General features: G+C 44.4%; 1 protein-coding gene across 1 annotated transcript in view; it reads left to right on the plus strand.

Moving 5' to 3' along the window:
* Positions 1-12,113, plus strand: part of GPR156 (G protein-coupled receptor 156) — a 34,472-nt gene extending 22,359 nt beyond the window's left edge. Inside the window, exons 8-9 of the mRNA XM_073618096.1 lie at positions 2,746-2,907; positions 7,882-12,113. Coding sequence (XP_073474197.1) covers positions 2,746-2,907; positions 7,882-9,132 — 1,413 coding nt within the window. The 3' untranslated portion in view covers positions 9,133-12,113. The remainder of the gene's footprint in view (positions 1-2,745; positions 2,908-7,881) is intronic.
* The last annotated feature ends 227 nt before the right edge of the window (positions 12,114-12,340 follow it).

Genomic DNA, 12,340 nt, shown 5'->3' on the forward strand with positions numbered 1-12,340 from the left:
CAGAGACTATGGGGTTGCTACAAGAGATGGTCAGAGACTATGGGGTTGCCACAAGAGATGGTCAGAGACTATAGGCTTGCTACAAGAGATGGTCAGAGACTATGGGGTTGCTACAAGAGATGGTCAGAGACTATGGGGTTGCTACAAGAAATGGTCAGAGACTATGGGGTTGCTACAAGAGATGGTCAGAGTCTATGGGGTTGCTACAAGAGATGGTCAGAGACTATAGGCTTGCTACAAGAGATGGTCAGAGACTATGGGGTTGCTACAAGAGATGGTCAGAGACTATAGGCTTGCTACAAGAGATTGTCAGAGACTATGGGGTTGCTACAAGAGATGGTCAGAGACTATGGGGTTGCTACAAGAGATGGTCAGAGACTATGGGGTTGCTACAAGAGATGGTCAGAGACTATAGGCTTGCTACAAGAGATGGTCAGAGTCTATGGGGTTGCTACAAGAGATGGTCAGAGACTATAGGCTTGCTATAAGAGATGTTCAGAGACTATGGGGTTGCTACAAGAGATGGTCAGAGACTATAGGCTTGCTACAAGAGATGGTCGGAGACTATGGGGTTGCTACAAGAGATGGTCAGAGACTATGGTGTTGCTACAAGAGATGGTCAGAGACTATGGGGTTGCCGCAAGAAATGGTCAGAGACTATGGGGTTGCCGCAAGAGATGGTCAGAGACTAAGGGGGTTGCCGCAAGAGCTGGTCAGAGACTATGGGGTTTCTACAAAGATGGTCACTGACTACGAGCTTGCAACAAGAAATGGTCGGAGACCGCAGGCTTACTACAAGAGATTGTCAGAATCTGCTAATACGCTATATGAGTTGTTAGAGACTGGGGACATGCTTGAGGAGACACATTACATGGGGCTGTTAGAGACCACTGCTATTACAGGGCACTAGAAAACCCTAAATGACAATGTGCAGGGGCCCTGGGGCCTGCACAAAAAGTGGCAAAAGGCAACATGTGGCTCTCAGACTGCAGGTTGGGCAACTGGGGTTATAGCTAAAAAATGTTCCCAGTATTAGACAGTCCATAGCTGGTGGGTGATATTATTTTTACTAATTTCCTCAGCACTTCCTTTTTGCTTTTGAAGTTCACATTTTGTGCTCCCCTTGGCCTTCGCCCTTGGCTTCAGCCTTGTGTCCCTCCTCAATGACGTCAACACCCCATGCCTTGCGCCCCCTGTGGACTCCAAGCTGTAAATGTTGGTTCGCCCTTTGTCAGTATGTAAGTTCCCACACATTCCCGGGAAGGACAATGCTGCTCCTACTTAGGAAGCTCCTCAGGGAGCATTTTGCCACCCTAGAACCAGAAGCCAAGGAACCAGCTGGATCACCAAGTTAGAAGTTGGAAATTTTTCGATTTACTTCTCCTGTAGGTGGACATATAGGCATCAGAGACTATTTGTCCAACCTTTCCATTTACATTCAGATTGGGCAACTTTTTTTTTATGTCTTTAGACATCCCCCAAACCTTCTTGCCCAAGCCTGCTTGGAGAATTAAAGGAAGAATCAATCAGTGAGCCAAAGATTTTCCCATTTGATCAGCAGAGTTCTCCCTGGAGACTCCTGGGACCTATAAAGCTCCCTTTGTCCTCTGCCTGATACAAACTTGTGTCTATTCACCTCATAATGGTGGGGGCTGGATCTGGCATGCAAGGCGTCCCCCCATCTAAAGTGCATAAGCACCCTCAGGCAGGGAAAGTACATCTTGTGCCTCTCAAAGTACAGAGGGCTCCCATTATTTTAAATAAAAACACCCTTTTATTCTCCATTTGAAGCCTGTGTGATTGGGTGACAACTTAGGAGCACATTTAGGTGACAGGAACAGAGCGTTGTCACTAGACATGTGCAATTCGTTTAGTTCCAAAATTCATTTTTTAACAAATTTTGACAAATTTTCGATTTTCTGAATATTCACATTTCTGAATTTTCGAAAATTTGAAATTTCGGAATTTCTGAGATTCGGAAATTCGGAATCTCTGAGATTCAGAATTTCTGAGATTCGGAAATTCGGAATTTCAGAGATTCGAAAATTCGGAATTTCGTAAATTCGAAATTCGTAAATTCAAAATTTCGGAAATTCGAAATTTCGGAAATTTGGAATTTCAGAGATTCGGAAATTCGAAATGTGAAATTTCTAAAATTGGAAATTCGGAAATTCGTTACGTTCACAAACATCCAAATTTGAAAGGAAATTCCAATCCCTACAATGTAATAGTTAGTTATTATTAGTTAGTTATTATTTCAAATTTTACTGATTTTCTTTCTTTATTTCTGATTTTCTGATTTTCGAATTTCTGAATTTCGAAAAATTCGGAATTTTTTTAATTCTAAAATTCAGAAAAATTGGAATTCAAAAATTCAGAAATTCGGAATTTGGAAATTCAGAAATTCGAAAATTTGGAAATGTGAAAATCCGAATTTTCGGATTTCCCAATTTCCCAATTCCGAATTTTTGAATTTCCCAATTTCCGATTTTTTGAGTTTCCCAATTTCCAAAAAAAGCAAAAAAACGAATGAAACGAAAACGAACACATTTTTTGTCAGTGCACATGTCTAGTTGTCACCCTATAACAGGAAGTGCCTGAAAAAAGGGGGTTAATGACAGGATTGCCAAGTGTTACTTTAATGAGAACGAATGATCTGAAAATAATAATAAGGGCTTTTGGAGTTACAATGTTAAAGGGGCATGTGAGCAGCCAGCCACTGAATATTTTTTCTGTCTCCTGTAGCTGCTGCAGTGGAGGCAGTTGAATGAAGAGCCCAGTCACACAAATGTCCACATGGCCAAATATTTCAACAGCCCCAGCAAAAGCATGAGGTCGATGTACAGCGAGGAGCAGATCTACCACCTGCTGGGCGAAAACACGTCCATGAGACGCCTGCTGACCGAGGTAATGACCACCTATCGCCACATACACTGTATTATCAAAAGTATTGGGACACCTGCCTTTACATGAACTTTAATGGCATCCCAGTATTAGTCCGTAGGGTTCAATATTAAGTTGGCCCACCCTTTGCAGCTATAACAGCTTCAACTCTTCTGGGAAGGCCGTCCACAAGGTTTAGGAGGGTGTCTATGGGAATGTTTGACCATTCTTCCAGAAGAGCATTTGTGAGGTCAGGCGCTGATGTTGGACGAGAAGGCCTGGCTCGCAGTCTCCACTCTAATTCATCCCAAAGGTGTTCTATCGGGTTGAGGTCAGGACTCTGTGCAGGCCAGTCAAGTTCCTCCGCCCCAAACGCGCTCATCCATGTCTTTATGGACCTTGCTTTGTGCACTGATGTGCAGTCATGTTGGAACAGGAAGGGGACACCCCCAAACTGTTCCAACAAAGTTGGGAGCATGAAATTGTCCAAAATGTCTTGGTATACTGACGCCTTAACTAAGGGGCCAAGCCCAACCCCTGAAAAATAACCCCCCCACCATATTCCCCCCTCCACCAAATGATTTGCGCCAGTGCATAACGTTCATAACGACATGGATGAGCGAGTTTGGGGTGGAGGAAGTTGACTGGCCTGCACAGAGTCCTGACCTTAACTCGACAGAACACCTTTGGGATGAATTAGAGTGGAGACTGCGAGCCGGGCCTTCTCATCCAACATCAGTGCCTGACCTCACAAATGCTCTTCTGGAAGAATGGTCAAACAGTCCCATAGACACACTCCTAAACCTTGTGGACGGCCTTCCCAGAAGAGTTGAAGCTGTTCTATCTCTAACTCAATATTGAACCCCAAATTATTTTTTTGGTGGGTTGTCCCACAGTCTATCTGGAGACTGGTTGGATTCAGAAACATCTTATATTTATACACTTCAATGTTCATACCTGTGCACCATTTTGACCAGAGCAACCTTTGCAATTCTTCTATGGGCCTGTTTAATTGGTTATAACTTTAGATTACATTAGTAGTATTATTATTAAAAAGTAGGGTGTGGGGGGAGGGGAGGGTACTAGGCTTTAGACAGAAAAGATGTAATAAAATGAAAAAAATTTGACACTGAAAAAAGAATTAAAAAAAAATATACATTATTATTATTATTATTATTATTATTATTATTGGTAAGATAATTACCTGTAATTAGTTATTAATTAATTATTAATTTTATTTATTAAAGATTCTAAATTAAAAATTTATTTATAAACGTATTTAGTAAATAATTATTAACGGTAAAAATAATAGCGAAGAGGAAGGGGTTCATTAGGTTAGCTAAGGGTAACAAATGGTTAAATAAGATTTTTTTTTTTTTTTTTTAATCTTTTTTATTGATTTTGCAGTCACAAGACATACCGGCACATGCCATAACATGTCAGTAAAATACAAACAGGTCAGAGGGGACCTGACCATATCCATGAACTTATATGTGGGTAATGCATATTAAGAATACAAGTATCAAGAACAAGCAGTCCACATACATATGAAGTAGGAAAACAGCCCCCCCAATTCCATAATAATGTTGGGATCATACAAGGTACAGAAACATGGATCTGAAAAGTAGGAGAAGAGAGCAAAGCCTAGAGCTATGGATGAAGGGGCGTGATAGTAACACCGATAATTCCTATAATAAAGCACCTCTGAATCTTATAATAACAGATCAGCAGAAAGAGTATAACCAGGAGCAGCACGAGAGGAGGGGAACGGGAGAAACATTTTTTGAAAATTATTATTATTATTATTATTATTATTAATAATAATAATAATAATGGGAGGGGAAGGTAGCTGAGAAGGGAAGAAAGGCCATGAGTAGAAAAAATTTTATTAAAAAAATAAAAATAAATAACTTGTAAGATTTTTTTTTAAGGGATTTATCTTAAAGCTCACACCTTAGATCTACATATGAATGAAAAAGTAAATACAATGAAAACCAGCCCATTGTTACATTGTATTTATTCATTGACACAGACTATCTGCGAGTGTCGTGTTATACATGTTCTTTTTTTTTAATTTTTAAAGATCCGCCGTGGTGCAAAAATCCTATAAGGAAAAAAAAACCCGTAAGTTTACAAAAAACCTAGGTGTGAACACACACACAAAAAGGTGCACTTAAGCGCATGTTTTTTGTCCACCCCCCCCCCCCCCAAAAGGGGTGGGACTCGTACCCTGACCCCCCCCCCCCCCCCGGGGCACATGACGGTGACATCGGTTTAACATGGACTGCCTAGCCAGGAGGCCTGGCAGACCACCGTTCTTCTAGGACAGCCAAAGCCATCCCCGAATACTAAGACAGGGGCACGCTCCCAAAGAGGGACCCCCCCCAGAGGCAGGCTAGAAAGGAACCAGAAGGCCACAAATTCTCCCCCCCTAGATGTCAGGGTAAGCCAGAGGACTCACAACCTTCACCCGTGAGAAAAACACGCACAAAAGTTGAAAGTGACAAACAGTGAGGAGAAAATAAATAAAAAATAAAAAAAAGTGGCCGTGCCGAATTGTGCATTGGCCTAGGCCCTGAGGCCTGGAAGACAAAAATTTGCCCCCCGGACTTTTAGGGTTGCCAACTCATCCCTTTAAACCCGAACACATCTGAATTACACGGGTTCTGAGGCTAATTTAATGCAGATAAGGCACCAAGTGAGTTTAATTACCACCTTATTCAGCCACAGAACCCGTGTAATTCATATGTGTTTGGTTTTAAAGGGATGAGTTGGCAACTCTACTGACTTTAGCCAAAAGGCCAGGTCCTGAAAGGCACAGTGCAGAAAAAGCTTTGGTGACCGTGAGTTCTCTTCACATCGTGGGGTCCCACACTCTAGTGTTACCAAGAGCTCCCCTAGGGTGACCACTCCCAGGGGGCACAGACACCGCGGATCATCTGCCTTCCCAGCCCTTGGCCAGACAAGGTAGACCGCTCAAACCAGGAGGTAATGAACCCTTCCGGCTTTCTCTGGGAGAACCTACTCCCGGCCGCCAATTACGTTCAGGCGCTCCGTTTTCGGTTCCTACCGATACTAACCTTCCAGGTCCCCATCACACCAGCGGATTTGCATAGCCACCACCCCAACCCCCCCGTCAGGTCAGGATAGTAGCACAGCGCCTCCACTAGACCACTGATAAGAACAGATACTGCACTTGATCTTAGCCAAAAGGCGGAGAAGCGTCATGTTATACAGGTAACGCGGCCGCTCCTTCCGTGTAATATAAAGCAATGACTGGCTGTCCCTTTGACGGCTGCTCATTGCGGCTGAGTGGCAACAAAGTGAGAGGTGCAGGACGTAAGAGATGCTTCCTAAAATCTTTGGTGACGTTTTTAGTAAAAAAAAAATTCTCAAGTGGCTCTGGACACTGTAAGCAACCTCAACACTATCTTAAAAATTACCTAATGGCCGCCACCCCTTAAAAGAATAGGCTAAATAATTACCTGTCCATTGGGTGATGAAGGGAAGCTAGAACTCCTGTCAGATGTTTTATTTCTGTCTGTGCCCCTGTTGGAGACGTCCTCTCATTTCCTGTCTGGTGAAACTGTTGTCACTGCGACAGGAAGCAAGGGGAAATCTCTCTAAAGCCGCGTACACACGAACGGAATGTCCGACAGAAAAAGTCACACGGAAGCTTTTCATCGTCTATTCCGATCGTGTGTAGGCCTCATCGGACTTTTTTCGAAAAACTCTGATGGACCTAGAAATGGAACATGTTCTAAATATATCCAACGGAACCAATTCCTATCGGGAAAAACGCTCGTCTGTATGCTGTTCCGACGGACCAAAAAAGACGCATGCTCTGAAGCAAGTACGAGATGGAAGCTATTGGCTACTGGCTATTGAACTTCCTTTTTCTAGTCCCGTCGTAAGTGTTGTACGTCACCGCGTTCTGGACGGTCGGACTTTGGTCGGACTTTGGGTTGACAATGTGTGGGCAAGACCGCTTGAATGGAATTTCGTCGGAGTTCCGGCGGCAGGAGACCTCCTGCTCTCTAGCTCCCTTGTCACCTTCTCCCATGCTCGCCTCCAGGACTTTTCCCGAGCATCTCACATCCATTGGAACTCCCTACCCCAATCTGTCCGACTATCTTCTACTCTGCTTTTAGACAATCCCTGAAAATTCTTCTCTTCAAGGAAGCCTCTCCCACCTCCAACCTAACAACTGTACTTCCACATTCTCCATCAGCCCACCCCCCATAGTTATTACCTTTTGTATCACTTGACCCTCCCTTTTAGATTGTAAGATTGGGGCCCTCTGATTCCTCCTGTATTGAATTGTATTGAACTGTATTGTCTGCCCTCAAGCGCAAACGGTTGGCATGATTTAAATCCTGTGTAATAATCAATGGCGGCTCAATTTTATTTGGGGGGGGGGGGGGCGGCAAACGGTTGCTTCACCTCCCGGCCAATCCGGCCTTAGGACCCACTTCCTGTCCTGATTGGCCAGGAGGAGAAGCAGGAAGACAGTGGTGGCTCAATTTTATTTGGGGGGGGGGGGGGGGCACAAACGGGCGCTTCTCCTCCCAGCCAGTCCGGCCTTAGGACCCACTTCCTGTCCTGATTGGCTAAGAGGAGAAGCAGGAAGACAATAGCGAATCAACATTCGCTAATGTCACAAGTGGGTGGTAGCACTGCGCCCCGAGCCCAACCTTTTTGAAGCCAATTAGAGCCTGAGGCTCTAATCGTCTGCTTAAAAAAAAAACCTCATAGAAATCCATGCGTCCAGCTGCCCACATGGAGATTAGGGGCCGGCGCATGGAGAATAGGGGGGCGGCGCCCTTGCGGCCCTTATGGACCAGCCGCCTCTGGTAATAATAATAATAATAACTTATACTTTTAATCTAACTTTAATGTATCCCCAATAAACCTGCTCTTACCTCACAAGTGCCAAGATCTAGCCACACCAGATCTCTGTGTTGAAAGCTGCTAATTCATTTTCTTATTGCTCCACAGAAAAATGCAGCGATCGACAGTCTACAGGAGCAAGTTACAAATGCAAAGGAAAAGTTAATGCAACTCCTAAAATCTGAATGCATTGTAGAGATCACAGATGTGTCCATGCTGTCCACATCTACAATGACCATTCAGCAGCAAGAAGCTCCTGTCAGCGAGGCCACCAATGAACCAGAAAGACAGGAACCTAGTAACAAATTGACGAACAATGACACAAGTCTGGACCAGAGTCTCTATGAAGAAGGTGCTTTAGAGTCAAATGATGAAAACCCCCAGCCACTTACAGAAGAGCCCCAGGAATCACAAGGCAATGACCTCCAGCCCACTGAATGCTCCATTCCACAACCAGAGACTGGAATGCCCACATGCTTCGTGGAGAGCACCTCAAAACCTCAGAGCGAGTGCGCCGACAAAGGTGCAGAAGGCACGTGCGAGGCTTGGGAACGGTTATCAAGGAAGATGAACTATGTGAGCACCGAGAAGCTGCAGGAGATTCTCAGGGAACTCAGTGTTGAAACTTTGTCGAAAGGTTGCCAGATGTCTCCTGGAAGGCAGCGGCGTGCAAGCTACAGCGTCCACAGGGAGCCAACAGGGCATTCTACGGAAGTATTCCGGAATGTTAGCCTCAACTTTTCCCCATCCATGCCCCGAAGAAGAAGGGGGCTTGCTTACAGTCGTAGGAATGCTGGACCTTCCTCACAGGCCTACAAGGAAAGGCCCCAAGCAGACCAATGGTTCATTAACCAGGGTGCTAGAGACAGATGTGAAGGTGCAAGCACACACATGGAGGACACTCTAAATAACCTGGGTGAGATGAGGCTGGATGAAACTATTGATGACCTTTCACAGCATCTACCCTCTTCTCCAGCCAATATTATGGAACTAGGTGTTCAAATGGAAGGAACGAGGGTCCACGAAAATGGTGGTCTATGGATATCCACATTATCAGACCCAACAAACTTTCCAAGGCAGCCTAGTCATATTGTAAACTGGATTCATGCGGGACAGGACACATATGGGCCACTGAGGTTTCGATCGGAGTCTCCTTTCTCCGAGTCAGACTCCAGTAGCTCTGAAGAGACCTTTTGTCTCTGTCACCGGCCGTACTGCGATATATGCTTTCCACATATGTGTGAGACCAGCGACACAGAAACAGAGTCTACAGATTACTTAAAATGTTGGCCAACCCATCTCACAGGTTCTCAGCTTGTTGTAAATTTTAAAGAAGACCTACAACCAACCTTTGTTTGATGTAGCAGTAGCGTGCTTGCACTGTCCTGTGATTCCTTAGGTTAAGGTTACCAGATTTTCCGGAGACACCCTACTGACCACGCCTACAAAACCGCAATCCCATTTGTAGCCGCACCTACAATTTCACATGTCCTGAAACAGTTGGGAGTCGGGATTAAGTAACACCCAGATTTCAAAGGTCAGAATTAAGTAACTCCCAGAGTTCAAAGGTCAGAATTAAGTAACTCCCAGAGTTCAGGTGTCAGGATGAAGTAAAACAAAGACTTCAGGGGTCAGGATTAGGTAACACAAAGACTTCAGGGGTCAGGATTAAGTAACACAAAGACTTCAGGGGTCAGGATTAAGTAACACAAAGACTTCAGGGGTCAGGATTAAGTAACACAAAGACTTCAGGGGTCAGGATTAAGTGACGCACACAGCTCACAGGCCAGTATTAAATAACATGCAGAGTTCAGGGGACTGCATTCAGTAGTGCATAGAGTTTAGAGGTCAGGACTAAGAAACACCAAAAGTTCAGGGGTCAGAATAAAATAACACTCAGGAGTCAGGATTCAGTAATGCATAGAGTTTAGGGATCAGTAATAAGTAATGCCCAGAGTCCAGAGGTCAGCATTAAGTAACGCCCAGTGTTCAGGGGTTCGGATTAAGTAATGCCCAGAGACCAAGGGTCAAGATTAAGTAAAAGAAAAAATTATGGACTCCCGCTTGACAAACTGGTGGATGTGTGGCTGAGAAGTGTCACACCAAAAGAAATACAATATATAAATGAATCAAATACATTAAATAATATACCAAACTGTACCACGCACTCTGTGAAAAATTATAAAGGGAATGCGTAAATCCCCTTATAAAGCAGTGCAATAAAACAGTGCAATCTAACTTCAAATTAAGTCCATGGATAATGGATATAAACCAGGGAGTGAATCATAAAGTCCATATGGGAGAAACCCAAAAAGGTGATAAACAGTCCCAGGTGATTCAAAATATATAGGATCATAAATGTGTGGATCCACCACCAAAAAAAGGGGGAGCCTGGCCGCTTACCGGAACCCCATGACCCCCCATTACAGAGGGTCTAAATGGGCATTGAGATCCTGCTGGTCTGGAGCTCCTACATTTGAGGATGGAGACCGGAAGATGGAATTGGATGGATCCCCAAGGAGACTAAGTTCTCAGCATTGTGTAGTCATCATGGAAAAAGAAAAAGGGAGGGCTCCCATAGTGTAAAATCAAAGGTGGTTTATTAAATTTAGAAAAAACATAAACACTCACATGTAAAAAAGAAATCGTCATCAATAAAGGAACAGCCTGTGGCACTGGCCGGATGACCACAGGTAGCCCGTCCAGCTGGGTATACAGCAACAATGGGAGGTGGCGCGATGAAGCCGCTCAGCCCTACGCTGCGTTTCGCAATAAGTTTGCGTCTTCCAGGGGCACGAGCTGCTCATCGCATCACCTCCCTTAAATAATAAAAACAAAAGCCTCACTTTGGAATCACCCAGGCCCGTATCTGCAATAGCCTAAAGCGCACTTAATATTTGTGCGCAGACGCGCCGGGACTCCACTTCCGCACTAGCCTAGAACGGATGAGGCCACGGCGCCAGTGCGCATGCGCGCCCCAAGGCTCCGTCAGCGTCACCTGATGTTAAGTCAATTGATTGAATAAACGACCGGGGTCTCATTTACATTGAGTCCACGGGTCCCGCGGTCACGGAGCACTCAGCGGGCGCGCGCCCCCCGCCGGCGGCACGCACGCACCCACAATGCCGCTTCTTAAAGGGGACATACCTGTATGCCCATTTGTGCAGCTGTGCCATTGTGCCGACGTATATAGTTGTGCGCTGGTCGGCAAGCGGTTAAGTAACGCAGAGTTCAGGGGTCAGGATTAAGTAATACCCAGAGTCCAAGGGTCAGGATTAGGTAATGCCCAGAGACCAAGGGTCAAGATTAGGTAATGCCCAGAGTTCGGGGGTCAGGATTAAATAATGCCCAGGGACCAAGGGTCAGGATTAAGTAATACCCAGAGTCCAAGGGTCAAGATTAGGTAATGCCCAGAGTTCTGGGGTCAGGATTAAATAATGCCCAGAGTCCTGGGGTCAGGATTAAATAATGCCCAGAGTCCTGGGGTCAGGATTAAATAATGCCCAGAGACCAAGGGTCAGGATTAAGTAACACCCAGAGTTCAGGAGTCCAGATTAGGTAATGCGCAGAGTTCAGGGGTCAGAATTAAACATGTAACTCACAGATTCCCCTGGTGTCCCCCACATTTGGCATCTGACTCCCCCCCTTCTGATTCTGGTCATCCCCAGCTGCTGAGGCCTGGGATCGTCCCCAGGAGGCGGGCACCCTAGATTAAACATTGCAGCGTGCACGCTCCACCTCCCAGTCACATTGCACACAATGAGGGTGGATGGAGCACCAGGAGCAGCTTGCATGCGCATATTCATGGAATCACTCTAGCAGCGCCATTTTGGATCGACGCTTGGCTTGTGCAGCGTGTCTGTTGGGTTGGGGCGAGCGCACTGGAACATTTACTGTAAGGTGCCAGACAAATGGTAACCTTACCTTCAGTCTATTGGAGTGATAATCAATGAGAAAATAATCAATGAGAAAATAATCAATTTTGCGGTTAAAAGTGCTTCACTGAGGCAATGTGTGTTTTTCCAAAAGGATGAATTCGTTTGAAATTTTGTTTCTAATTTATCGAGAGGTGGAAATAACTGTTGAAAAAAAAATAAAAATTGTTTGACTTTTGTTTTTGCTTTTTTTTTTCAATAAAAAGGGTTTTCAGAATAAAAAATAAAAAAAAATAAAAATACTGCTCTATATAGGATAAAAAGTCATTTCAATTAAGGGGCTATTTATAAATAAAGTAGCCATTCGTCCAGTGAATCTGCTTGCATAGTCATTCTGTGTGGATTGGGCATAAATGAATGTTTTTTAACCACTTGACCTCTGGATGATTTACCCCCCTTCATGACCGGGCCATTTTTTTGGGGGGATATGGAACTGCATTACTTTGCAATCACGATTGCGCGGTCATGCAACGCTGTACATAAATAAAATTGATGTCATTTTTTTCCCCACAAATAGAGTTTTTTTTTTTTTTTTTTTTTGGTGATATTTGATCACCTCTGCGGTTTTTATTTTTTTGTGCTATAAACAAAAAAAGACCGACAATTTTGAAAAAAAAAAAAAACAATATTTT

This window comes from Aquarana catesbeiana, linkage group LG02, assembly GCF_042186555.1.
Source record: "Aquarana catesbeiana isolate 2022-GZ linkage group LG02, ASM4218655v1, whole genome shotgun sequence".
Taxonomy (NCBI): domain Eukaryota; kingdom Metazoa; phylum Chordata; class Amphibia; order Anura; family Ranidae; genus Aquarana; species Aquarana catesbeiana.